This window comes from Didymosphaeria variabile, assembly GCF_027946475.1.
Source record: "Didymosphaeria variabile strain IMI 356815 chromosome Unknown scaffold_7, whole genome shotgun sequence".
NCBI lineage: Eukaryota > Fungi > Ascomycota > Dothideomycetes > Pleosporales > Didymosphaeriaceae > Didymosphaeria > Didymosphaeria variabile.
This window is the reverse complement of record NW_026611626.1, coordinates 3249388-3277192: the sequence shown is the minus strand read 5'-3', so window position 1 is coordinate 3277192 and position 27805 is coordinate 3249388. Positions and strand designations below refer to the sequence as shown.

At 51.9% G+C, this 27805-nt stretch overlaps 8 protein-coding genes across 8 annotated transcripts; 4 read left to right on the top strand and 4 right to left on the bottom strand.

The window, feature by feature from the left end:
• Positions 1-10: 10 nt before the first annotated feature.
• N0V89_010236 (uncharacterized protein) lies at positions 11-1228 on the bottom strand (the record flags this gene model as incomplete). The annotated part of the gene is made up of 1 exon (XM_056218980.1): positions 11-1228. The coding sequence occupies one exon, from the start codon at positions 1226-1228 to the stop codon at positions 11-13; it is 1218 nt and encodes a 405-aa protein (XP_056068245.1).
• Positions 1229-4440: 3212 nt separating this feature from the next.
• Positions 4441-5535, bottom strand: N0V89_010235 (uncharacterized protein; the record flags this gene model as incomplete). Its single annotated transcript, XM_056218979.1, has 3 exons — positions 4441-4909; positions 4957-5198; positions 5272-5535. The coding sequence occupies 3 exons, from the start codon at positions 5533-5535 to the stop codon at positions 4441-4443; spliced, it is 975 nt and encodes a 324-aa protein (XP_056068244.1).
• Positions 5536-10148: 4613 nt separating this feature from the next.
• N0V89_010234 (uncharacterized protein) lies at positions 10149-11000 on the top strand (the record flags this gene model as incomplete). The annotated part of the gene is made up of 1 exon (XM_056218978.1): positions 10149-11000. The coding sequence occupies one exon, from the start codon at positions 10149-10151 to the stop codon at positions 10998-11000; it is 852 nt and encodes a 283-aa protein (XP_056068243.1).
• Positions 11001-11504: 504 nt separating this feature from the next.
• N0V89_010233 (uncharacterized protein) lies at positions 11505-13196 on the top strand (the record flags this gene model as incomplete). The annotated part of the gene is made up of 1 exon (XM_056218977.1): positions 11505-13196. The coding sequence occupies one exon, from the start codon at positions 11505-11507 to the stop codon at positions 13194-13196; it is 1692 nt and encodes a 563-aa protein (XP_056068242.1).
• Positions 13197-15244: 2048 nt separating this feature from the next.
• Positions 15245-15842, top strand: N0V89_010232 (uncharacterized protein; the record flags this gene model as incomplete). Its single annotated transcript, XM_056218976.1, has 2 exons — positions 15245-15469; positions 15558-15842. The coding sequence occupies 2 exons, from the start codon at positions 15245-15247 to the stop codon at positions 15840-15842; spliced, it is 510 nt and encodes a 169-aa protein (XP_056068241.1).
• A 1874-nt stretch (positions 15843-17716) lies between these two features.
• On the bottom strand, positions 17717-19632 carry N0V89_010231 (uncharacterized protein; the record flags this gene model as incomplete). Its single annotated transcript, XM_056218975.1, has 2 exons — positions 17717-19211; positions 19259-19632. 2 exons carry the CDS (start codon positions 19630-19632, stop codon positions 17717-17719), a joined length of 1869 nt encoding a protein of 622 aa, XP_056068240.1.
• Positions 19633-20741: 1109 nt separating this feature from the next.
• Positions 20742-21503, bottom strand: N0V89_010230 (uncharacterized protein; the record flags this gene model as incomplete). Its single annotated transcript, XM_056218974.1, has 1 exon — positions 20742-21503. The coding sequence occupies one exon, from the start codon at positions 21501-21503 to the stop codon at positions 20742-20744; it is 762 nt and encodes a 253-aa protein (XP_056068239.1).
• A 4997-nt stretch (positions 21504-26500) lies between these two features.
• Positions 26501-27670, top strand: N0V89_010229 (uncharacterized protein; the record flags this gene model as incomplete). Its single annotated transcript, XM_056218973.1, has 2 exons — positions 26501-26509; positions 26543-27670. 2 exons carry the CDS (start codon positions 26501-26503, stop codon positions 27668-27670), a joined length of 1137 nt encoding a protein of 378 aa, XP_056068238.1.
• Between the last annotated feature and the right edge of the window lie 135 nt (positions 27671-27805).

Genomic DNA, 27805 nt, shown 5'->3' with positions numbered 1-27805 from the left:
TTCCACCCTACTATGCAGTATTTGCCCTTGGCGGACTATGCCTCAAATCTTTGCGCACGAACAGGCATAGTGTCCCAAGAATATTCTTTGCTTCCTGCTTCGCCTCTGGAGAAAAGTGTTCCAACCCGGCGAGAGTTTCGTCAGTCAAAAGTGCATGCTTATGATAATTCCTAGTGAGGAAGTCCTCCACCAGATCTGAGCTTCTGTCGCCGCTATAGCGATTGGCTAGCTCGGCGAGATGACTGTTCCCACTCGGCATGACATTGTCGACATCTCCAGGTGCACAAACAATGACACACGGAAGCTGTTCGTGTTGCAGCTGGTCCAGCAAGTGCTGAATCAGCTGCCGGATTGGATTCACAGGCTTGAACATGATGAGCATCATCTGTGGAAGTCTCACAAGAGCGTCTGCGCCTCCCAGCTCTTTCAACAGCCACGATAACATTATCGGTTCGTTTTCGAACGGTGGTGCGACTTCCATGTCTAGCTTCCTGTCGAGGTGGTGCGTACGCTCGAACAGGGCGTTTTTAAAACGGTCTTGATCGGTCTCTCCTGGACCAGGGTATGAGGTCATATGTGTGTGGTCCAGATATATTGTATGTTGTGCGAGGTGATTCGCGTGCCCATATCGATCTTCCATGGCGCTGGTGATCTGGGCGATAATTTCGATAGCGAAACGATACTGTCGATAGGAAACTTCCTTGAAAGTCTTCATACAGAGGGATGGAAGCCCAAGGACCATGAAGTCCCAAGGGCTCGTCGCGTCAAAAAAGGGCAGTTCTTTGATCAGACCATCGAGGCTACCCAGGAGCTGGGTCTCTGCGAATGAATTCTCAATCCAACCTGTTTCGCAGCGTTTCCACAATTCTGGGATCTCGTTGGATTTGATTTTTTGATTTTCAGGCAGTTCGATCCCTGCTAAGTACGGCTCGTGGGATCTGACTATGAGCTCGTCTTTGATCTTTTGCCGGAGCTCTTCCTGGAGGCTTTTTCGGTGCGCTTCATAAATCTTTCTTCGGGCAAATTTTTCGCGCGGTTTTCGGAGTTCCTCGATAATATCGGTATAGCTTTTCCATTTGTTGTTATCGTCGAGCCATTTCACGCGGTCCTGGTCACTTTTGAACCCCATGCGAGCAAAGTCCCATTCTTCAAAGTTTTCGATTCTGAGGATGGGTCCTCCTCCTAGACGACTCTTCAATGCCGATGACTGCAATGGTTGTGCCGTCATGGTCCTTGGATGTGGGGCTAAGCTACTAGAGTAATGAGGCTTTCAGAGTCCACTGATTGATCAAAGTAAATCGAGTATAGCATGTATCAAAACTCTCTGGCAAAACCATCATTTTGTACCCAACGCCGATCCCTTTCACCAGCCGTGCTCTACTTAGTAGTCATAGAGTCACTCGGGCCTTATCATGGTGAGTCTCCCGGATTCAATAGAGTCACTAGAAGGTGCTTTGAGAGCTGCCGTTAGGGTTTGTGACCATCGGCCACGTCCGCCACGTGGTGTGATCAAAAGCTTTCTTGTTGGTGCCGAGCAAGATCTGTTCCCCTCAAATTGTGCTCACGAAAACTAGATTTGGACCAGGCAATTCTGCGCGCCACCGTCGCAGTCAGATACTATCGTGAGGGGTGCTGCCACGTGTGGTGCAGTTACTGATTCTCGGTACGTGACTCACGAAAAGACTACAATACATTGCGCCTACTGTGTCTTCAGCTACGGGTAGAGCTGAGAATTGGCGAAATGCTCTAAATGATTCTTCAAAACTCATTGTCTGCATACAACAGCATCAATCGAGCTTTCAAATCGATACTAACCCTATAGAGAGTCGAAAGGTGCTTGTGCACATGCCAAAGCTTCTCTCTGTTCAAGCTATTGCCCATGCACTCGTAGCACCTTAGATATATCGACCACTTGACGTGCTCTCCCAATCTGTTTTGGGCTCAAGGCGTCACAGTGCTTCTAGTGCACTCTGCACATAGCTCATCCTCGCTTCTATGAGCACTGCAGCTGGAGAGTCATCCTCTTAGCCAACATCCCGTTGACGCCACTTCCCGTAGAACGAGCGCATTACTCAAAGGAACTAATCCCAGGGGTCTTGCCCACCTATAGGGCGTTTTACCAGCTAAGTCGGCAGCTCATTTATCGACAGTGCCTAAGCGGTACAGACGCAAATTACCCGTAACACAGCAGCCGCTTAGGCCAGGTGTTTTGAGTCAAGATCGCGGGCAGTAGCAGGGCTGCTAGTCACTTCTACCAGCGAGATAGTATCGTCAGGTGCGACCTAATTATCGCAGTCAATCTTGACGCAAAATCAACATCAAGAAGACAAGAAAGGCTAGTGGATGGATATGGGACCGCTAACGATACATCCTAAAAATGAGAGTGTCAGTTGGGACTGAAATGCATAGAGTATAGCGATAGTACAGGACTTCATGAGCTCGTACATCACCTTATACCAATCACCCAAGTTTCATGTTTGCGAAACCTGATGGCTAATCATGAGCACATCTGTATGAGATTAGTGGCAGGATTTCTGATAGCGCACGCTGAACATTCACGATATGGTTCTGCGCCTTTCTACGCAACCGAAAGTTTCCGCTTTATCCATGGGAAGTGCACAGGCAGTCATTCAGCACCGACCTTATGTGATACCTATAGACGAATCGCAGTGCTCGTACGACTATATCACGGCCCACCTCTACCCTTGTATATGGCTCCTTTCCCTTCTACTGCCGTTCTACCTACATAGCTTATTGGGTTAATTAAGCACCTAAGTAGCGCAATGCACAGCTTACCACTCGATGCAACTTCGACTCCAAAGATCCCTGGGCTTGTTCTACTCACAACAACCGGCGCCTGGGCCCACCAATCTCTTTAGCAAAGTAGCACAAGCAAGAGCAAAAGGTTTCAGCGTCCAAAGCTTCACACTTCCCCACGTCCCGCCCTCCTGCCCCCTTGCGCACGTCTACAACCATGCCCCCGGAAAACGTGTTGCCAGAGCCTACTTCGCCGCGTCAGTATCACCAAATATAGGCGTGATGACGTTTCACTGGTTTAGGGCTGTGGTAGTGCAAGGGCCCCGCCCATTTCTATGCTCTCGTCATCACTTTCTCGCTAATCTCTGAAGGGTCCATGCCCAGTTCCAAAAGTAGTCATACAGTGAACAGAAGCTAAGGACAGAACCATATCACTTCCGCGGTCTTTTCCCACGTCCGCTGACCTAGCAGATATATGTAAGCAATCCAACATAGACTTTTAACAAGGATGACTAGTATCATGGAGATCTCGACCTCGTGGTGGACACGCACACCGCACGCACCATCTCGGGGTGCGGGACAACATAGCCCACGCACAGGCATCATAAAGCAGCCCAACGTAGCTAGAGGCCGCTAATATCCCGCCATAGCGACCAAGACTACATTGCCAGTGCCCAGGAAGTGCATCAGCACCCGCAAACCCCGAATGGGACGGCCGGTTCATCAGGATGCCTGATGGAACAGTGCCCAAGCTATATACGAAAAGCTCCGATCCAAAGCCGGCACATGCGCAGCAGCGCATTAAGAAGGTGCCAAATCCAATGCCAATGCGGGGATCACAGAGACACGCTCACTCTGATGTCACCGAAGCCTGTGCAGGGGTACACGCTTACATGCAAGTCTCGACGGGGCACTTTGCCGGGCAGGTAATTTTTGTCATGTCTATTTCGCCTGCTACCACAATTGATTGATGATGGAGGTAAAATCTCGTGCAAAGCCAGAGAATATGGACTCAGAGCAAGCTCTCTGAATAGGTGGCTGAAGTCTGTTTAGTGATGATGCCTAGGAAGAACCATGAATCATACTCACATACGTTGTATCTTACAATGACGCACTTGTTACTACCCCACTCCAGGACTAAGTCCCTGGGCAGCTAGTGTATTTTGATACATCTGCGTCACACTTACATAGGTGCTATACAAATAGGGTCCGCAGCTTTGTTCGTACTCTTGCCTTAGCCCGTGGGCCCGATTTAGGTCGCATTAACTGGCGGAGGCGCTTGTATGGCCGCGATTTGCTTGATCGCTGTGGCTTTGATGGTAATATTGCAGAATCGGTTCTGTGAGCAATAAACTGACATGCTAAAGTCTCGCATCTCACTCGCCATGCTTTCACATCGACCCCGAGGATGGACAGCCCCGCCAGTGTATCGTTCATTGCAGAGCTTCGCTACCGATACATGATCAGTGTGAACAGGTCTAGTCGCGAATATGGATTCGAAGATCATTGCATTACCATTTCGAGCCGAGCTCGGGGCCTTGAATGGCTGTTCCCTGTCCAGACTGCCCTTCCTCAGTCTCGTCCACCTTGTAAACGAGCTTCACGGCTTTGACCTTTCCCTCGGCATGTTCCGCGATACTATTCGCTGTAAGCATGGATTCGATCCGCGCTTGTTATTTTCACTTACCCTCCCGGAATACCAGCCAAGCCACCTTTGCGCAGAGCAACTGGATGAGGCTTGATTTTACCCTCAGCCAGAAGCTTGTGGCTCACCTTCCAGAACATCACGCCGTATTCGAAATGGGGACGGATTTCAGGAAAGTCGATGCCGAACTTAGTGAAAGCTTTGCCAAAAGACGTGTATGCAAGAATAGCAATAGGGGTAACATCCTTCCTCGGCCAGGCATCCGTAGGCAAAAGCGTCACTACCTGAACTGGCTTCTGGGGTGTCTCGGGAAGCGCATCTCCGACGATCTTGTAGCTTGACTCCGTTGATATACAGTCGAGAACGTAGTAGAGTTCTCCGTTGGTGTACTCTTTGATGAGACGCGCACATTCTGGATCATGATAGTCGAACACGGCATCGGCGCCCCTCGACTTAACAAGTTCGAAATTCTCAGGACTAGCAGTGGTGACGACTTTACATCCAGACCTGCGTACAGTGAGCCAGCCGAACACATAAGTGGCATGTCAACTTACAGCTTAGCATATTGGATGGCCAGTGTGCCGGTTGCAGAACTTCCGCCGTAGACCAGAAAGAAGGGTGCGTCTTCGGTCGATTCCTCTCCTGGAAGAGGGAGCTTCATGGTCATGTACAAGCTTTGACCTACGGTAGTAATGCCAACACCCAATGTGGCTGTCTCCTCAAAGGACATATTCTCTGGGATCCTCGCAAGGTGGCCATCGCGAACAAGAGCGTATTCAGCAAAGGCTCCATCTTCCTCTGAGCTCTTGAAGAATGTTAACAAACGAAGCCACAGAGCACATCGACAAACAAGTACAGCTGGTACTCACCAGATTAGCTCCGTGGCACACACCATAGATGTGTTCGCCTTTTTTCACATCCGATTTGCATTCTTCGCCAACTTCTTCGACGATACCGGAAAGATCGCATCCAATGATGCCGCCTACGCGACCAGCCCCTGTGGTATGATGCAGATCCGTGGGGTTGAGGGCCAGAGCTACGGTCTTGACTTTAATATAATCAGGCCGTATTGTCTGCTCTTTGATATCTGCGAGGGCGGGGACGCCATGTTCTTTGATGATGACGGCCTTCATGATGAAAGCGAGGTGGACTCTTGGTACAGGCGTGTGGAGGAACCAGCGAAGCAGTACGATTCAGAGAGGGCCACAAATTGAACGACAAGTTGTGTTTAGTATGCAGGCCAGTTGGCCTTGTGGGGCTCTGTACGGCACGGGTGATAATGCCTAGTTCTTATTTGCGGGGTACTTAGGCCTGCACCGACACATCCAAGATGATTACTATTCATAGGGAGTGAACTGTCGCATGCTTTATCAATTCCACAATGATGGTCTTCCAAGATATTCAGCTCGAAGCGTGCCGCGTCGCTTACCGTGGAAAACGCAGAAGGCGTGGCAGACATGGCCTGGGACGTACCACGATCGAGCTCAAAATTTACTAATCCTTCCTGCAGGAGATTCCAGAGTCGTAGGAGACAGTCTCGAACACAACAAGTAGAAATCACATGGAGGATAGCGTACTTTAGGTCTAGGCCACAAGGATGAAGCTTCAAATGTTCGTGCGAAGCTTCGCCCAAGACTCCAACACGAAATCAACACCATTACCGCCAGCTTCACAGCTTTTCGGAATAATCAATTTCCAGACTGTAGCTGACACCTCAAAAAGCTTATTCCGAAGATCTCATCTTGAACTAGGCTGGTGGTAGCGCGCCTCGAGGATTCGCCATAAGAATAAACGACCTCTGGGATCGCGTAAGCACGTTCGCCCGGAGCTCGCACATTAGTCACCACGATTACTATTACGCCTACAATCTCTTCGATGATTGTGCTTTTTAACGGTAGATAAAGCATTCTCAATTTTATCCCGAAGTTCTCATCTTACACAATGGCGGTGGAAGGCGCGCCTTGAGGATTCGGCTTAAGGATGAAGTGCTCAACAAGCGCTTTCGCCCAAAGCTCGTACATCACTTAACAGGACTACTACCACGCCTCGATTTTTCGAAAAGGTTCTACGATTGAACGATCGCAAACGCATTCCAATCCTTGTTTCGAAGTTACGCATAGATATTTCCTAGTGCTCCGTGTGCCTTGTGGATTCGGCTCAATGCTTCGCGTGAAGCTCGTCACAGCCCTGGAGGTGCCCTTATCCCGAGGCCTATCACGACCTCAACATTTCGGAAATGTGTCAACAGAAGAGTGTCGATATGTGCTCCAGTAGTCAAAAAGCTTGTTCCGAAGATATTGTTCAGATATCTGCAGTGGGTCGGGCGCGTTGAGGATTCGGGATAAGCTTCGCGTGCACATGCAGCTCACCTGCTCTTATCCCAACGCTGGCCCACCGCAACACCATTCTTTCCGCTTTATGTTGGTGGAAGAAGTTTCAGATGCCCTCCTATGTTCCAAGATCTTCTTCCGAGAACCGTATCCAAATATACGTGACAAGTCGGGCGCATCGTGGGTCCGGGATAAGCTTCGGCGTAAGCTCGTATTACGAGGCTTCGCCCGAGGTGCTTGCTCCTACTGCGAGGCCCACCACCACTCCGGCATTGCGAGGTTGATCATCGTAGACAGGCGCAAATGTCCGCAACCGTCTAAAAACCCTGTGCCAAGAATAGATAATGTTCTCCCAAGAGAGGGCGGTGCGTGGAGGCGTTCGGGATAAGGTGCTCGTGTCGCGAAACGGCGCGCGAAGCATCTGGCCTTCGCCCGAGCCCTACCACAACGCCGCGGTCACGAAATACGTTAATGTGAGCATGCACATATGTTCTCAATTATGCAGAAACCTTGTTCCGAAGGCAGAATCAATATCTTTTACGTGGATGTGTGTGTAGAAGCCTTCGGGCTAAGGAGCTTGTGTCGCGAAGCGTCATCCTGAGGCCTGGCCCTGACCCGAGCCCCAACGCGACGCCGCCATCGCGAACTGCGACAATATGAGCATGCGCAAATGTTCTAAAGTGCGTGGAAACCTCGTTCCGAGAATTACATGGTATTCCTAATGTGGGCGTGGTGGGTGGAAGCCTTCGGGATAAGGGGAGGCTTTAGAAGCTTCGCGTCAAGTACCATAGGTACCCGCCGATATGCTGTGGGCCACAGCAACGTCAGCACCGCGAAGTAAAGTCATAGTGAGCATGCGCAAATGTTCCTAAGTATGCAGATACCTTGTTGCGAGAATGATTTAACATTACCAATGTGGGTGGGGTGTGTAGAAGACTCCGGGCCAAGGTGAACCAACAGGAGTGGAAGCTTCGCGCGAGATACCCGCCAGCATGCCACAGCAACCCTATCACATCAATCTTCTGAGTCCGCTAAACTCGGAAATTTTACTTTGAGTATTGAGAACCTCGTCCCGCAGATTACATAGTATGAACCGGTTCTGGGCGTGGGGGTAGCAGGCTTCGGGAGAAGAGCTCAAGGCTTCACGCAAACATTCAAAGCCACCTGGTCGCGAGCGCTGCAGGAATAACACCACAATCGCTTCTTCGATCTGCAAACCCCGGATGTTATACCTACTACCTAGGAAACCATTTTCCGAGCATAAGAAAATGATCTTCCAGTACTGGGCGTGGATGTAGTACACAAGGTAGGCTTCGGGATAAGGGCCTGAGACTTTGCAGCCACCTTACCATGAGCGCTGCAGGAACCACCACGGTCGCTACTTGAGTCTGCAAATCTCGGATATCATACCTAGCACAGTAAAAACCCTTTTCCGAACAAATTCCAGCATCTTTCAGGGCTGGGTGTGAGTGTAACAAGCTTCGGCACAAGGGGGTTATCTAGGCTGCTGGCCGAAGCTCGATCGCTGGACAGGGTTCGACTGCGCGTTTTCTTGACCAGCTGATACAGAAATGCCAATTCGCCGTGATCTGATCGATATTGAGGCACTTAAAGAAAGCTGAAACACTTCGAAAGCAAGGCTCTCAACGCATATAAGAACAGGTGAGACGCTGAACAGACGGATTACAGCTGCAGTTCCGCTCACAGAAGCAAAATATTTGCTTTTTGACTAATCTGTTGTATTGCACCGTATCTGAGACCCAGAATTTGACAAGGGGTTCATAGTCGTGGAATAGTATATGCCCAGTCTAGAGATACTCCCTCAACAACCATCACTCTCCTGTAAATGAACACATCCTACGCGCTGACGCCATTCTCCTCTGTCTTTGTCTGGACTTTCTCCTCCTCCTTACTCCCCTCTTGTACCCCACCCCCCGGAACAACAGCATCCTTAAACACCGCAAAACTCGACGGCGTCTCTTCTAGGACTGGAAAATGAAACCCACACTTAGGACACTGCTCACGCAACACAGCCTGCTCCTGCGCAAGATCATACTTCTTGTCTTGCGTCTCATTGCAAACGGGGCAGATGCGCAGCATCCTCGTGCCAACAAGTTCAAAGTTTGTGATAATGTCTTCCATGATTGCGCCGTTGGATGCCCATGCCTTGCAGTGCTTATGGTATGTGTCTTTGTGCCAGTCGTATAAGGCGCCGCGACTCGTCCAGAAGCTGCATTCGTTGTACCAGCTTCGGTCATCGGGGTGTTCCCACCATGTCAAGTGGAGGAACCCGGGGAGTTTCATCAGGTGGCGCCGCGTGTCGGCGAAGAGGACTTTGAATTTTTCGTAGGCGTCTGGGCTTGAGAAGCGCACGCGTTGCATGCTGAGGTAGATCGGCATGGTGTGTGTTCCTTGAGGTAATTTGGGGAAGGAGGGGTTCGACTGTCTTGTGTTCTTGGAGGGGAATTCTGTGTGGCTCTTCTTTTTGGGCCTTGACAAAACAAGAGAAGGAAGGGGGTTAATAAGTACTTGTAGGCTGAATGGCCTATAAGGTAGAAATGCCCGTAGTTATCTCTCAACCGGAATGACCGAAAGGTCACCCAATCTCAGTAGTTGCGATAGTCATCTCGCCAATAGCTGCGTTCTATATCAGCAACGTCGATTCGGTTGACATGCTTGAGAAGCATCCCTTTGCGGATCCGTATCTGTGGGGTCGACAGTAGTCTAACAGAACACCTGTAACTAAAAGTCGTCGCTGAACAAAGAGTTCCCTATGATTTGCTATCTTTTGAAAGTGCGACATCATAATCGGTCAATTCTTACATGATAGGCAACTGTATGCGGGCAAAGTGGGATTGGGTTTTGCAGTGTTACGAACCGCAGGGGAAGACTGCGCTAGTCGAATCGATGTGTTCGATGTCAGGCGCAAGGATGCGCAGCGTAAGAGCTAATCAATGCCGATCACATCAGAACTATTCGAGCATGGCGAGGTCTTGGCATTGTACATTTCATGATCTTCGCAGCTGCTGTTATCTCGCTTAAAGCTAGAATAATACTAAACCCCTCATTGGTAGATCTGTCACTGAATAACGTGCGAGCCAGATAGAGCATGGCCACTTCATGCTTTGACCAGTACCTAGGTAGGAAATTGCATGTGTTGATTTGCTGGGATGAGTATCAGCATACGAGCAATTGCAAGTTCGTTATCAAGGTGGTCGTCGACATGATCGAATCGACAGTGTATGGGTGACACAGTAAATGGTGTGCGTTGTTGGCAATATCATGAGTTCAAGGCGAGCCATATCTCTATAAAGGAGTTGACGCAGACTGATTTCCTCACTTCCTACTTTCAAGTAATCATCTTGCCTCATTCTAAACATTCTCATCCTATACTCACACTCAAGTGATAATCGGAGATGGCACAACCCCAGACTCACGTTGTTCATGGTAGCGAGCCATGCCCGGCTCCAGAAACTTGGGTTCCCTTTGAATGGGAGGAGCCCAAACGGGGGAAGCAGGTGCACGGAGAGGTCAGTGTCGTTCGTCCATTCGGGAAGTCAGGCGCCCTCTCCGCGGGTCTCTGGAGGACTAGCGCGACCTCCCCGAACTGTAAGGCGGATGGCTCCAACATTGCGAACTATTCCTCTCCTTTGGGGGACGAGACGGCCTGTGTTATCGAGGGCACCGCCACTTTGACTGACCTCACCTCCGGCAAGAAATATCGAGTTGGCCCTGGGTCCATCATCAGCTCACCAAAGGGCGTCGAGGTAGAATGGGCCATTGATGGGCCATTCTTTAAGAAATTTTGGTGCATCTGGGCCGGTAGTTCTGGGCCGGTCCCAGGGGTTGCACACGAACTCCAAATCAACCATACCAGCGATAACCCGAAAGATTGGATTGAGTATCACTTCGAGGAACCCAAGGAAGGTCCCCTGGTGGCAGGCGAACTGTACTTTATTCGCAACAGTGGCACCACAGGGACCATGCTGAGCGGCGTCTGGCGCTCGGGGAAGGGCATTGCTGCGTCGGACTTGCAGGCTGATGGCACCATGACCACACCTTACACGGGCGTATTGGGGGACGAGACGATTCTGCTGCTGGAGGGGGAAGTCGAGGTGGTGGAGACGGAGAGCGGGAAGAAGCACCAGTTCAAAGCGGGCGACGTAATCGGGTTGACATCGGGCATGCACGTGACTTGGGTATCCAAGGGGCCTTTCTCCAAGAAGCTGTGGATCATCACCAGGGACGAGCTCCCTACCCGTAATTGAGTAGTCTGCCTATATCCAATTCAATTTGCTCTGATACATGTCATCCACCTCAGTAGTGAATATTTGTGAGAATCAAAAGGAAGCATGGCGACCTCGCGTGGGGATGCCTATTCCAACCATCACCCCGCAACCCCGCAACCCTGCCGCCCCGTGTAGATCAATAACCAACACATAACACAGGCACGTGACAGGGTCCAAGTCAACGCGGCCTTTTTCTCGGCCATTTTATTGCTATCTGATAGTCTTATCAATGCCTTGGGGCGCCGGCTTTAAGATAAGGCGGGAACGGGATGGTGGACTTCTCTCCTGCCATGACCGTAACCATGACCTTGACCATCACAGCGACCGACCCCACTGAGCACTCCACTCACCTCTCGTACTTGTTCGGATATTGTGAATGATCCATCAATGGCAACCAAAGATACCACGGAGAGTCAGGGATCTTGCCATGTGCACGTGCACACGGTCCGTCCGGACAGTGCCCAGGCTATTTCTTCACGTCGCATGAAGAAACGGGAAGTCGACCGACGATGCCAGCGCGAGGCCCGCGAACGCAAACGGTCTCACGTGGCTTATCTCGAAAGCTTGGTGGAGCATTTAAAGCAGCAGGATACAAGCGGGCAGGTCGCAGCTTTGCTCAAGCAATTGAAAAAGACGGAGGAGGAACGAGACGTGGCGAATAAAACTTTGAAAGACATTCAACAGCTTATTCAACGACCTTCAAACTTGGACAAGCTTTCTCTACAAGGTGTTGGTACTACAAAGGCCAAGATGGATTCGGAACATGTTGCCAGCACAAATGAGTCCACACTGAGCACGTCAGAGGCGTATACTCCAATGGCGGTCAACACTGAACCTGATCCTCTCGACATTGAAGCCATACCAACCAGAATTTCTGACCTGGACAGCTTCATAACCATACCTAATGATGACTTTGACCTACACAACATCGCTTCTTGCCCAGAAGTGGTGCAACAGAGTAGCCCAGGGGTGACAGACCGGGATTTCTCACAATCTACGAAGGCCAACAAACAGCATACGGCTGCGTCTTCCAGATCTTACGATTGGGTCAATCCTCGATCTTCTTGTTGTTGTCATGCTCTCGTGGACCGTCAATCGGGCCAGCCCGCGGTCTGGCAAGGCAACTTTTGGAAATTTGTCGTTGATGTCATGAGTGAGCGTTTCGATTGGACGGAAGGTGTTCAGCCAGCGAACGACGTCGACTCAGAGGATGTTCCCATCCGCGCAATGCTAGAAGGTTGGGATGTCGTTGCAAAACGCGCTCCCCTGCATCCATCCTGGCAAATGCTTCGCCGTATCGACGAAGCTCTGTTCCGGCCGATACCCAGGACCGAACGTCTGGCGATGTTGAGGGCAATGCATTTGCTTCTACAATATCACACGGAGCCAATTGCAGAGCGATATAAGCGCCTCCCTCCATGGTACATCTACCGACCCTCGCAACACATCTCACATACCTATGCCATTGATTACTATGCTTGGCCCCATTTCCGCCAACGCTTCATCTTTGACGAGCATGCTTACTGTGGCAACGGTTTCTTTCGCATGTATCAGTACGAAATGCGACTCTTGTGGCCGTTTGAGTTTCGTGACTGCTACACGCACGATCTCGAGACTGGTTTGTTTAAGATCAGTCGCCTGTTCGATGAACGAATCAATAATATAGATTGCTGGACAATGGGACCCGACTTTTTCAAACGATTTCCTGAATTATCGGGCGCTATTCCTGGTTCCATCCGCCAAATTCCAAAATCCCTACCACCTGCTACAAATCAAACAGAAAGTCGATTAGTTCTACAGAATTGTCCAACATCAGCCAAAGAGATGCAGATGGCAAGCAACACAATTGTGGAAGAGGAAGAGGAAGAGCGACAGCGAACGGACCTGGAATTAGACGCGGAACTGGAACAGGGCGACTGGACCAGTCTTCATACAACAGCACCCAGTCAGACCTTTGCAGCTAGTAACGTTGAAACCCATTCAACACAGTGGCACAGCGAGCCAGCTTTTGCTTTGCCACAGCCCGCACAAGACTGCTATATCCAGCAGCCAGTGTTAAACCCGACTTCCTCTTCCTCTTCTCGCGGGTGGTACAACCTTTGTGACTTTGGCTTTGACCGCGCTCTCATGGACAACGCTATTATGGACGCACCCATGTTTCCATTCACAGCTTGAAGAACTACATTGATGACCATTTGGTTGGCCCACGATTCCCCTCGGATGAGAAGGCCCCAGAACGGTTGAAGACACTTGTGGCTCGATGAACCTCGTAACGGCTGGAGCACAACGAAGTGCCCATATCACCATCACAGCTTGTTAATCAGAGAATTGGGGAGAGTAAGACAGATGGAATTATCGAAGCAGTTCGATTCGCCGCATAAGGCCATTAATTACTCCTTAGATTGCCTTATTAAAGGCTGTTTCATAATATAGTAGCTACACCTATAGCTCTTTAGCAACATCAACATAGCTGACTTCGATATTATAAAATCCGGAAATATTTTACAGCACATCCAAAACCTCATTCCGATAATATCAAGCCACGATCTTGCCAAAGTCGCGCTTTACATGTTCCCGGGCCAAGAAGCTCGCACCACGAGGCTTCCCAGTTGAATCACATTATCAAGACCCACAACAACGCCAATACAGCTAATGTGGCGATTGTAAAATGCGGAAATAGTATATAGCATATCCAAAACCTTATTCCGACGGTATTATACCTCAATCTAGCCGAAGTCGCGTTATCGAAGTTCTCGGGTCAAGGAGTTCCGGCTACGACCTCGAGGCTGCCAATTAAATTCTAATGGTCCACATCATCCCAAGAGCTACAGCAACACCAACGCGGTCACTTTCGAAGCATCAAAATCATAGTATCGTACATCGTATACTGAAAAGCCTATTCCGAATACTGCATGCTTTAGTATGGTCTGGGTTGCGCTGTGGATGTTCTCGGGCTAAGGAGCTCGTGTCACGAGGCTTCGAAGCTCGCACTTCGAGCCCTTATCCCGAGGTCCACAGCCAACTCACGCAATTTCTCGATCAACAAAGTAAGTGCGTATCAATGTTTCCATGTTCATAAATTCCTTGTTCCGAGATTAGGTAAGAAAACAAATCGTTTGCGCAGGCAGGCGGGTCTTAGGCAAGGCTTCCAAGGGCCGCCCAAAGCCTCCTCACATATGCACGCGAAGATTAGGTATATCAGCAGCATCGCGATCAAATTCGGCTGAGCAGAATGTTAATCGTACCAAGCATTTGAAAAAAGCTTAATGTTGATGAGGATTACCGGCGTTGGTGACTACCCGAGAAACAGGCGGTACCCGCGACGTTAAGGAATGCCTAAGGGACGACACGTTACTTACCTACACTCGATCCACGGCATGCACGGAAATTTAAAAGTACATACGAAGTGCATGCAAAGTGCATACGAGCGGTTTTGGTTCCAGGCCAACCAGCGGGTCATCGATTTGAAGCGCTACGGACAATTACGACTGCTTGTGGCCCCTGCGCCACAACTCCATTGTCCGAGACCAATCTCTTCATCGTCAAAACTTTTCGCGACGTATTGGAGCGTACCATTATATGCTTAGGGCGTTACTATAGAGCATCGTGGTCTTTCTTCTTTCCAACATTTATTCGGGTTCCAAGGGCGTGACGACAAATTCGCAATGTTCTCCGGGCTATGTTTGCACGTGGGTATATCCATATGCGGAAGTCAATCTACATTTCGTAAGCGCAGAGAACTAGATGTGCCAGATTGAGGATAGGTCGCTATTTATGGCACTCTGGCCTTTCATGAAGGCCTCTGGGGGATTTTATGTTTGTTCAAGCTGAGGATAAGATCCAGGCTGTAGTCCGATTAGGCGTGCATATCTCCGAAAGAACGGCACACCTGGGGCCACAACCAATCAGACAACTATGCAACCGAGCCCCGAAGTTACAGATGCGTACTCGAGGGCAGTGAACATTGCAAGGATTGTGGACAGTCGCAGTGACATGCTACTCCGCTTTACCCTCACAATGTCCGATGTGAGTATTGTATAAGACCGTACCGTAGGCAGCTTTGTCTCTTGGCCTTCAGTTCTAACATATCGTTCTGTTACCTACACTCTTTTACAGTTCAGCTTGCTTTTTTGTCACTCGTTGATTCCAGTCACTCATTACAACCTACGTTCTTGACCTTCGTTCTTCTGTAGTACTTAGATACCCCTTTCGCGTCTTCCAATATGTTCTTCCAAACTGTAGTGCTTGGTGCTCTCGCAGCTCTTGCTGCAGCTGATGGTACCTCTCGTCTCGAATCGTTCTTGAAGTCGAACCCCGCTCCATCGAACGTCACTGTCGGCAATGGTCATGGCATCGATCCCACCGTCGAAGTAAAACGCGGCATGGGCAACGCCGTCCTTGGAAACAGGTGCGACCACGACATCTGGGTTTGGAGCGTGGACGGCAAGGTACGCTTTACTCTTTCTTGATCTGGACGCTAGGGAACAGCACGAGTTCTAGCAAATGACTATTCCTCGCATACTGACCTTTGTATAGGGTAGTTCCGACGCCATCAAAGTAGCAGCCCGCACTCAATACAGGGAGCCCTTCCGCACGCCCTGCGAAGGCTGCGGCGTAGTTCTCAAAGTCAGCAACACACCCGACCTCCAAGGCGGACACCAGACGCAATTCGAGTACGCCATCAGCAACGGCCAGCTTTACTACGACATCTCGTTCGTAGACTGCGCTCAGGGTGAAGGTGCCGACAACTGCCCTGGTCACCACAACGGTCTGGGAATCGACTCCCCCGAGGTACGTGCTCGATGTGGTCTGATAATGTGATTGCATTAAACTGACGCCTGTGCAGAAAGCCTGCGGAGCCGTTACTTGCGATAAAGACTCTTATTGCCCGACTCAGGCTTACTACGTTGATCAACCCTTGATCAAGCTGGGCATTGCTGAGCCCGTGTTCGGATGTGGCGGTGCTGGTACCGGAATGGATCTATACTTCAAGATGTGCAATTCTATGGCGCCGCTTAAGCGCAGCATCGCTGGACGCTTGGAGGTTGAAGGTATGGCATAAGGACTATGCTCGGTTCTCTACCGCTAGCGGTACTTCTTCGTGTATAAAGCATTTCGGGAATGTGATAGGTATCGGCGTCGTTGTCGATCTGTCAATAAATCTCAAATCGCGCAATTATTCGGCTTTATCCGTCTTTCGGTTTCATTGTTATGGCTGCGCTTGAAGTGCTGAATCTGTTCTGGCATCGCGAACCCAAGTACTCCTTCTTACACATGCGCGATTTACGCATCCTTTTTAGACCCAGTGCCACAGATATCCTGCAACGCTGTCATAGATAGTGTCGCGGTATATAGCCTCTAATTTGAAGTTTAGAGGTGTTCACCTTTTCTTTTCTCAAATAGGCTGCGACACCGAGTCCAAGCTTAACGATCTGTCAACCTAAATGTCTCGTACATACCTTAAACAATGGAGGAAGACGTTGCGATGAGAAGTCTATTTGAATAACATGCTCAGAAAGCGATTACTTCAGCTAAATACATCAACTTGACCAATTTTGAGCCATGTATACAGAACATGGAATAGATTTCCATAAGAGACACTCCTTCAACACTCGCAGCGTACTCGCACCGAGGGTCCAAACACTCGCACTCGCAGCCACAGCGCTCCTCATTTCCTATCCCGGGTACTAGATCCGCGATCCGCCCACGCGATTGGCCCACCCCACCTTCATAGCCCACCATCGTCTTCCTGGATCCGAATCTCGCCTTTCCGTTCAACAAAATATAAGATCGAGACCGCTGGACATGAGAGTTTTCTACTCATCTGACGCTCTTATCGGATTCGTTATACTGTTTTGTGGTGAATAAGTCGGGAGTGGTTCCGTTCCGAGTCTGGCCGTCGGGAAGCGTCCCGTTTTGCGCGTCTGCATCCGAACTTCGGCTTAGATATATAAAAAACATTTGCTAGAAGAAAGGAGTAGAGATCTCAAGAAGAGTATAATAGATGGTAGGACGGTTCATATTAGGTTTTCCAGCTTCCGGAAATTGAGCTCACTTGCGAACTGCTCAACTTCACACTTTTCGGCCTTTCAAAGTCTCACCTACACACCATTTAATTCACAAAGCTTCAGCCTCCACGCCTTTTATCGTCAAAACCTTTACTTTCGGGGCTGAACACCCAAGCTTTCTATCACAAGTCCCCTAATTCACCGAAAACTCTCAACTGGGTGTCTAACCACACTCCAACCCGACCATCCTATCCATCGCACTCAAGACCCAACCACGACCCTCGGTCGATTCTTGCTTCAAGTCTCCCACAATGATCGAAACGATTTCCGTCTTCTACCTGTTCATCGTCATTGCCTTTGGCGAGCGAGTTATCAGCTGCATTATGCACCAGCCTTTGCATCCGCAGCAGTTCTACGGGCGGTGGAGTTGAATGGCGGGGAATGTCACGGCTGGAGCTGGTTCCGAAGCGGCAATGAAGAGAGAGATGGTCTCGGCAGAGAGAAGAGAAAGGGGAGGAAAGTGTACGATACGCAACGACTGACGAAGTGACGGCCTATCAGCAACTCCGCATTCACATACACATCGATGCAGTTTTGATGTAATGCACGAGCATTTCCTACATACTTACTTACTGTTAATACAAAACTTCTCATCCTCCACACACCCATTTACCACCTTGCCCCCACCTACGGTGCATTCCCATAAAACTTCTTCTCCAACCCCTCCAACCTCCCCTCCGCCCTCCAATCCGCCAGCAATTGGAAAAACGCATCCGCCCCCTGCGGATACCCCGCCATCTTCGCACCAGCCTCACTAACAGTCCCCTCATTATTATAATACCCCGGCGTGCAATCCCCAAAGAACTGCGCCATGCCCGCCGCACCTTGAACAATGGTGTTGACCCAGCCGTCCTCCGCCTCTTGCGTGGGCTCCACGCTGCGGATGTTCTGAGCTTTGGCGGCCGCGATGATGTGCGCAAAGTGCTGCGCCTGCTCGCCTGTGACGTGCATGAGATTGAAGGTCAACGCAGCCTGGAAGTACTGCACGAAGAAGGCGTTGGGGAAACCGCGGACGAGGGAGCCGTGGAGGGTAGACAGGCCGTTCTTCCATTTCTCGGTGATGGAGGTGTCGCGGCCGAGCATGGTGATGCCCGTTTTGTGGGACCAGTCATTTGAAGTTTCGAAGCCGGTGGAGAAGATGACGGCGTCGACGGGGTATTCTTTTCCTTGCGACACGATGGAGGTTGGGGTGAGGGCGTCGACGCCCGCGCCACGGGTATCGATGAGGTGCACTGAGGGGCGGTTGAAGGTCTGGAGGTACTCGTCGTGGAAGCAGGGGCGCTTGCAGAAGCGGTTGTAGTAGGCTTTGAGGGACTCGGCGGTGGGTTGGTGTTTGACGATGGTGGAGGCGCGGTGGCGGACGGCTTCCATTTTCTCGAAGTCGATCATTTGGAAGCGGGTGCCGGCTGCGACGGGGTCGGACCAGTCGAGGGGGTTTTCCATGAGGATGCGGCCGACGGAGGTCCAGCTGTCGTTTACGAGGTCGACATCGCGCTCGGCGCCGTTGATTAGTCGGTTGAAGTTCTGCATGCGCTTCTTTTGCCAGCCGGGTTCGAGGCCTTTGAACCACGTCTCGTCGGTAGACTGGTTATTGCGGACATCGATTGAGGAGGGCGTGCGCTGAAAGACATAGAGTTCCTTTGCGTATTCGCCAACGCGAGGGACGATTTGTACGGAGGTAGCGCCAGTGCCGATGATGGCGACACGCTTGTCCTGGAGGTTTACTAGACCTCCACTGACGTCGCCCCCAGTGTAATCGAAGTCCCATCGCGATGTGTGAAAGGTGTGGCCCTTGAATGAATCGAGACCCTTGATGCCCGGCAGCTTGGGCTTGTGGAGGGGACCAGCGGCAGGGATGACGAAGCGGGAGGTTATTTTGTCGCCGCGCGATGTCGTCGTGAGCCACTTGCTCTCATCTTCGTTCCAGCGCATCTCCTTGACCTCTGTCTCGAAGAGGGCACGCTCGTATAGGCCGAAGTGCTTGCCGATCCTTTGCGCGTGCTCCAGCAACTCGTCCTGGTGAGCGTACTTCTCCGTAGGCATGTAGCCTGTCTCTTCGAGCAGGGGCATGTAGATGTAGGATTCGATATCGCACTGAGCGCCAGGGTAGCGGTTCCAGTACCTATCCTCCAGATGAGCGCGAGAAATGCATAGCGAGACTTTACTCACCAAGTGCCACCAAAGTCACCAGCCTTGTCAATCATCCGAAAGTCGGTCACGCCAACCTTCTGCAACTCCGTGGCAATAAGCTGAGCACCATATCCGGCACCCACGATCACCACTTCCGTCTCTTCTACGACCGGCTCTCTCTGCGTATCATTTCCTGTCCACGGGTCCTTCAAGTACTTCGAGGAGGCCCCATCGAGGAATTTGTACTGCGTGTTTCCGCCACCCCTCGCGATACGGATATCCCTCTCTTCGAGGTACTTCGCCTTGAGCGCTACAGGGTCAAACGACACATTTGAGGCCTGCTCGACGTTGGCTTGAGCCTCGACGGCAGCAGGCACCGGAGCTTCGGCGGTGTTGATAGCAGCAGCCGGCATTATGTGTTCAAGTTGTTGAAATGGTACTCTGTACCGTGACTGTGGGCTGGGTGCGGCGGCAGCTCAGCGCTCTAGATATGAGGGCATATCGCGACGTAAACCGAACACCGAGCGCCATATCGAATGATGCTCGACTGTCTGAATGCATTGCCATCGCTGGCTTCTAATTGTCAAGCAATAGATCCAATCACGAACCTACTGTTGTGTATAGGGCACCGCGGCGACGTTAGTGCGCGGTGTTGGTCACGTCTTACGGAGCCCGCGCTGTGGGAGTCAGTACCCGTCCTCCATTCTGACTGCTGCGCGCGAATCTGACAGTCGACGGCCAACGACGAACGACACAGCCTGGAGATCAATGGGGGTAGTTGCAAGGCACGTTAGTAGTCGATGGCAACAACATTGAGACTTTGTAATCGCGCAGCCGTGGAAGAGTGCTCGAGCGGGGTTGTTGATGGACGCCACGCCGCTGCCCCAACACACTTCCTAGCCGGCCCCGAGAACCTTCGTTCAACCTCACCTCATCGTAAGCGCGCAAGAGCAACAGCGACACCGGTCGTATTATGCTCTCTCAAACAGTCATCCCGATGTGATAGCTGACATGGGTGCCTCTCGCCCGGCACGGACTCCACTTCTCGGGCGTAGGACTCATTTCCGGCAGCGTGACGCAGGAAACTTCACCACGTGTGGAAGAAACGAGGGACAATTGTTTGTGAAGCGCGCTTTGTTACGATCAGCGCCGGACATGACGCTGGCCAGCTGTGCGACAGCGTTGTCGGCGAGGAGCAGCCGCCCAGCGCCGTGATTAGCTGAGGGTGCGAAATTAGTGATGTGCGCTGGCGCTTGCTTGGGCGCCGAGTCCAGTCGATCACTTGTTAGCCTCGAAACAAACAATCACAGTAAACACGAGGCAGAGTAGAAATGTTTCAGCCATGAGAAAAACGCATCAATTGCAGCGACTAGCCGTCTAAAATCAAGAATCGTACAAACAACGTACTGACAAGAACAAGAATCCGGCGCTTCAACGCCCTTACATCCCCAGCTTTTGACAAGTTCCAGCGGTAACCCGACCGATCGTTCTGCTGTGCATAGAGAGTTGCGAGACGAAGCGCTTAAGCAACGTCGCAGCCCCAGATGCCCTTGGCGTTGGAGCATCCGATCTTGGTGTAGTCCTTGCTGGAGAGGATGTCGGCGTGGCCAGTCTGGCCGTTGTAGGCCCAGCCATCGGACATGCTGGCGCAGATGCCGTCCATGCCAGGCATGTCGGGCTTCTCGCAGAGCCAGCCGCCAACGAAGACCTTCTCGAACTCGTCGGGCTGTCCAGGCGCGAGGACCTGGCCGAAGGTTCCGGGGTTGAGCTCGTGCTTCATCTCGCCGTTGCCGTCATCGCAGGTCTTCAAGGCGTTGTTCTGGAGAGTGTCATCCTGGCTGAGGTTGGAAAGACCGAGCTTGGCGCGCCATGTGTTGACGGTGTCGATGTAACCACCGCCGGAAGACGGAGGGCTGCTGGGCTCCGGGGTGGGAGTGGGAGTGGGCTCGGCAGCAGGAGTAGAAGGCTCGGGAGACGGAGAAGGAGAGGGCTGCTGGTAGGACGGAGGAGCAGAGGATTGCTCGGGAGACGGGGTAGGAGCGGGTTGCTCGACCACAACCGAAGTAGGCTCCGCAGGGGGAGTTCCGTATCCCTGGGTGGGCTCCGGAGCGGGAGTAGGGGCAGCACCGCCGATGGGCTGGCCGTCAGGACCAACGATGACGGTGACGACGGCGGTCTCGTAGACGACGTGGGCGTTGCCACCGTGGTTGCCCCAGTGAGGACGGGGAGCAGCCATGGCGGAGCCCGCAAGGGCAAGCATACCGAGAGCAGCGTAGGAGTGCATTTTGAATGTTTGGTTTTTTGTTGATAAGTTGAGTGGATTCGACGAGTTTTTGATGTGAGTGGCTAAATTTGGTGATGTCGAGTGCTTTGTTCGACTTTGTTTATGCGTTTGTTAATGAATGTGGTGTCCTCAAAGGAACGTGTAAAGAACGTGAATGGAACAAAGAGTGACTGGTCTCGTCGAAGTCTCAAACTTGTAGGCGGTTATGAGGAGCGCGCGACTGCTGGCTATATACGCCTGCCAATGCTGGGAGATTGGCCGGCGCATCCTCCGCAACTCTGTGCCTTCTGGGCACAGCGTATGCACGATCCCGCCATAGTTCCGTGTGTCCCCTGAAGCTCGACCTTCCAGCGAATCCGGCGGCTGGGTAGCCGGACGGCCGCACTCCACTCCTCCAAATTAGCTCGCAGTCCAGCAGTCACACCTGTGCGGTGTTTCTGAGCGCCACGGTGCGATCAGCGTTTTGTTCGGCCGTCTGATGGGTACCTGCAGGTCCAGAGTCGTAGCGATTGGATGCGCTTGCTCAGGGGTCAGGGAGGGCTTGCCCGCACTCAGCGTCATACAGCGGTAAGCTAACGGGGCAGGCCTTAGCTAAACAGTATCAAACTGCCTACAGTGGCTCATTCTCCGCAGGTTTGGACAAGATACGCAGCAGGGGTCGCTAAAAAGAGTCTGGAGGCCGTCAGGGGCATGCCGCCGTACCTGGACCTGAGTAAGCACGCACCTGTCCGCCGAAGAAGGCGTAGATCTTCGGAGTAGCGCCCTATCTTATACGACGTTTCATAGTAGTGTATAAGAGAAATAGTTTATTGGTCGATAGATCATCGGCCTGGGTGTTCGGACACCACGTTTCAGATGTGCGCTGTGGCGTACATTAGCGAGAGGGGACGCTTGATTAGACTCAGGTACTAGCGCTCCTGGGCACAGCGCAAATCCAGCCGGCGAACTCTACGCGCGAGCAGCGTAGGAGCGTGAACCTGAGGTAGAATCCTCTTAGGGCGAAGAACGGTTGCTTCGCAACAGTTTGCGGCTCCACTGAATAGCGGTGGTCCAGACCTTTGGCATGGGGCGTGCTCACTTCGATCTTCCTGCCTTCACAAGAAGCAGTCGGTCGGGAGATGAGCTGAAAGCACTTTGGTGGGGAGGACGGCACAATAATGGGAGGACAGCCGAAAGCTGCCGAGGCGGACAGGATCGGTCAAACGAGACCGCACGAAGCTCTTCAATACCTGCAGCTTCCACTGCAAACGCGCAGCAGCAGGCGATGCGCTGTCTCTGTCTGCCTGCCACGTATGCAGCCCATTTGTCTTCGCTGTCGTTCAATGTCGTTTAATTATCGTCGGTTACTCTCGCACTGTCACGCGCGACATCTCCACAGACGTCATCCGAAGCGAGAACTCAGGTCTCGTAATGTAAAGGGTGTCATTAATTGAGACAGGGATGGTGGCCGCCGTTTAACGTTTGTCCCGTGCTCTCCACCACGCCTAACGGCCCTAACCACACTTCCACCACGTTCTTTTCGCAGTCCACTGTTTAAAGATGCGGACCTCAATGTTGTGGAGAGGCATACCATCGGTGTCGCGGACTTCATGTTGGTCATGGTAAGCACAGCGTAGAGCGCAACTGGCGGACACCATCCTCTATTCGTACAAAATCTCGGGAGTTTCACAAGGATGGCGACGGAGTTGCTTCGACTATGTGTATACCCTCCGGTGATGAGTCTTACCACAGGTTGCGAGGTTGTGGCAGTGTGGGTGAAACTGTGGAGGTGCTGCCGGAGCGGGCGTGGCTCACCGTTCAATCCGGAGCTGAGAGGATTCTCGCGTGCAGGCCCGCTTGCGGGATGTCCGCTTCCACCACAGAGCAGTGCCTGCACTCTTGATAGTGGACACCGCGCACTGTCAATAGGGCGGTGTTCTTTCAGTGGCTGAGCTGTGAGACCTTACGAGCTATTGCACGTGTGGTGTGTCCGTGCTGGTGTTTGTATGTGCACATTGCTAATGTCAATGTCCAACGTACTGTCGGCTTGCTGCTATGCGTCGCAGCACTCGGTCAATTCTCCGTTTTCCCACAAGTGGTCGTTCACATTGGCGTGTCTTCGTTCATCATTCAACGCTTCCACAAAGCTTGACGGACAATTGGACTCTGTCGTGAATTAGTCTTTCCGAACGACATGAACTCACCGACCCGCTTCTGAGGTCGGTTAAACACTGGCTTCAACTGTTTCGCGCCGGTTGATGTCCCGCAGCTACGCTACCGTGAGCAACGGCGGCACACGGTATCGATAGCAACGCTGCGGGCCTTTGTCGTCGCAGATCTGGAGAAGAGTCTCGAACTTACCATCTGTGATAGGAGCCAGCGAGGCTCCACCGGGCGTCACTGATGCTGTGGTAAGGTGCGCAGCGTTTGAAACCGGCGGCGGGCGTTGGCGTACCATAGGAGCCGCTGTTTGGCGAAAGCCGCAAAACGGACCGCGGCGCTTCGCTTTCCACTCGTGCGGGCATCAGGCGGTTTGTTTCAAAAGCTGTTGAGAGATGCGAGGCTATGGTCTGGATGAACGATGAAGGAGAGCGAGTCGACGCACCGGTGTCATTGTGGTCGCGCTTTCCTTTCCTTTGTTTTGGTTGACGCTAAGCCGTATCCTGACATCGCTCCTCCTTTCCATTGTCACGCCCTCCATTTTCAAACCCCTTTTTCCTCTCTGAAGTATACCATAGGTACTGCAAGGCACCGTGTTCAGGATAGCCTTTAGCAAGCTGTCGGTGAACAGCGTCGAACGCGGCGTTGGGATCAAGAGTTGTCAATCTCATATGACAGTAAATGCCTGTACTTGACAAGCATCGAAGCAGCGAAATCCTCCCCGCTTGAATTGTCCATTAAAAAGGAGCCGAATCTGAGATAATGTACCGTCTTAGTTGATTAATCGCCCTTGTGGGCATGAGGTAGCAGTCCATGAACCTCTCGGAAGCCCTCTTCCACCGGTGTGTGTGGGCTATGCCAGTAAGGAGCAGCGGAAGTGCTCATATCGGCTCACCTTCCCCAGTAAGCCATACACGGTGGTTCAGTTACAGAGCAACGACTTCTAATTAACATATGTCCCGCGCCCTCGTCACAGCTGCGTTGCGATTCGTTTGCGGAACACTTGTTAGTGAAATGCCTCGTATGTGCTGATCCGCCCTGCTAGTACATGTTATCGAAGGTGGATATTGGATTGGATCGCACCAGCAGTACCTCACCCCCACGTAGCGAACCTGACCGCTGCTACGGAAGAGCTCCGGTTTGTCTGCCATTACACATCCCTGGACATCAGCCTCAAGCTCTCCACTGACGCCGAGCAGTCGCGTAGTTACTGAGCCTTCTGCTTCAGTCTCACACCATTCCTACACTATTCGTGCGTGCCCTCGCACTCTGTTAGCCAACGTCGCATGCGCTCTACGTTCGCACTCGAGGAGGAGCTCTCTTTCTGAAATGGGTAGTACCTGAATCTGCATATACTCGGTCGCTGGATCAGCCAGAATTCTTCAATGAATGTTTTGCCGGATCGCTACTTGTACATACCATCCGCGCCGCAGACCACAAACCCGATGTTCACACACTTGCCTTCCTCACCAGCATGGCTCTTCCCACCCACGCTCCACAGCGCGTTTCTGACGCCTAACGCTATCCCACCGTTCCCTGAGAAAAATGCATTCTGTCATAGGTGAAGTATATCCGGACACAGAGCGAACGCAATGGCATGATCATTTTGTTCTCTATTCCGCAAGAGGAGGTCACAATCATACATCTGCTGCTACCTAGGCTGGACAACACTTTCGTCCCACGCTACACGACCGTAGCTAAGTATACGCTGGCATCCAAACGCCTCATTCAATCTCACCTGCCATATACGCTCCCCGGTCTGATTCATAATTGTCGCAATACGATGTCTCGACAACCCTACTAGTCTTGTGATAGGGCGCTTCGTCTGAACTTTTCTGGCTACAGCAGCCGTGTCCACTGAAATAGCCGACTATACATTGATACCTTTCAACTTCTTGGTGGACTTCTGCATGGAAAGAGAAAGCGCAGGTGGATTCGGCGAACCTGGTTGTTGTCTTTCAGTGTATTGTATGCGACCATCGCGCCTTCCCGGGTGGTGCAGTGTTGCTCAGCGCATGTGATTGATGACGCGACAGTACTGCCCTTGCGCCGCCTGTCAGCTATTTTGATACTTAGGAGCGCAATTGCTGGTTCCTATCTCGCAGGACCAGGACTTGCAGGCCGGAACCGGGCCGCAAGATAATCTCGTGCTCGCTGCACAACGAGGAATGCATATCACCGGGAAACGGGCAAACATCATCTGTACCCCAGATTTTCGGATCAGCGGCGACGCCACATGGGCGGTACCCCATAGTTCGCTACCACGCAGAGACGCAGGTGAGAGTGGGGTTGAACCAGGCAAAGCAACGTCAAAATTCCTCAACAACATGGTGCGCACAGTCTAGGCAAGAAAACCTCATCATGACAGAATAACCTCACCTCGTTTCGCACCTTCCGCTATCACTACAACCTCTGAGCTGACGAAGACCCAGACGCACGGCAAGGAGCTGCGCACACCTACCTCGAACCAGAACTCAAGCCTGCGGCCTGGGCGTAACCACAATTCAACGGCTTTGATTCGTCCAGAAGATCGCCTCCCTTCACTCACTATGTCCTCATCTCGGCCTCGTCCGGCAAGCTTTTCGCCAGAGCGGCTAGCAAAAGCAGAGCAGCAAGCAGCCAAGTCTTATAGACTGCCCGCATCACAAGGTATCGAGCCTGTCCCGAGACGATCAGATTCCCAGCGCTTGTGTCCCCCGTTGCCTTTGCAACAGCGCATGCTACATCCCGCCTACATAACCCAATTGGAGTATCGACAGCGCCGTGACAGCGTGAACAATGACGATGCTGTACAGCTACAGCCTCGAGCATCAGACACGCTCTTGACGGAGGGAGCACTCGCTGCACATGATAAGAACATGGATGGGGTAGGTCACCCGACGAAGCAGGAGGGTATGCAGGCATCTACCGCTGCTTCATGCATCACGGCCGTGTCGTCTGGCAACGTCATGCATCAGATTGACCAAAATTGGGTGACAAATGGCGTGATCGGTGAAAACCACGGACAGTATGAAGGTTGTGAGTATGGCCAGTATTTCACTCCTCAGACACGGACCTGTGCATTTGTGTCAAATGGGGCGCATATCAGCATCGAATCCGCACCGCACATGAGGCACTCAGCATCTTGGTACTCACCCACTCCACCACGAGCAGCTTTCTCAACTGTAGAACAGATCGGTCAAGATTTCCACACGTCTTCCGCTTGTTTTATCAACAGCCTCAACTACGCGAACAATCATTCAGCGCAACACTCACGCTCAGCATTGGTTGTGCCAACGTCAACCACAGAAGGACTGAAGAATATGTCAACACCGACCGAACCGTCTCAGCAGAACATCGGTGCCATCCAGATGGACGCCGCTACTATCGCCTCCGTCACAAACCCGGACTCGAAGTCGGCAGCACCTGCCTCGGCCTGGAGTATGACATCCAAGGTCGAGGAGACCAGCGGCCCAATTCGTGCCGCTTCCGACGGAAAGATTTTCGAGGAGCAGACAGGCGACATCATCCACCTCGACATCCCGGACGATGAGGCTCAACAGTACTACGCTGAATTCGACGGGCACGCTGACATCCGCAAATATGCCATCCCCGAGTTGAAGAACGGCGCCACAGCCGCCGAAGACCCTCGTGCGCGCAAGCCTATCACCCGCGTCATCAAGAACTGGTGGACAGGCTCTTCTCGTGCCCCGCGCAACAAGCCTCAGTGGATCTTCCAGGTTGCCGACGTGAAGCCCACCACGCACATTCTCAACGAGATGGTTCAGACACGTCGTCATCAGGGTGGCGCCGACGTTCGTCGCACGATGATCAAGATCATGAAGCGTTTCTGGAATGCGCACTTGGTGCAGGAGTTCGGGCACGACTGGGCCTCGAAAGCTGACGAGCGCGACGAGCAAATGAAGGAGATGGAGGACTTCTTGATCGAGCTGGGGGACGTATCGGACAGGAAGAAGGTACAGCATGACGAGGAGGGTGCTGAGGGTTCCGAGCGTCCAGCTCCGAACAAGAAGGGCTGGCTTTGGTGAACGTGTCTCAAGCTAGGAGGCTTCTCTGAGGATGATGGATGACAGGTGACAAAGTGCACCTTGACATATTCACGGATACTGGCTTTTCTTTTTCAACGATAATCACGGTTTGTTTTGCATCAGCGCGGCATTCGC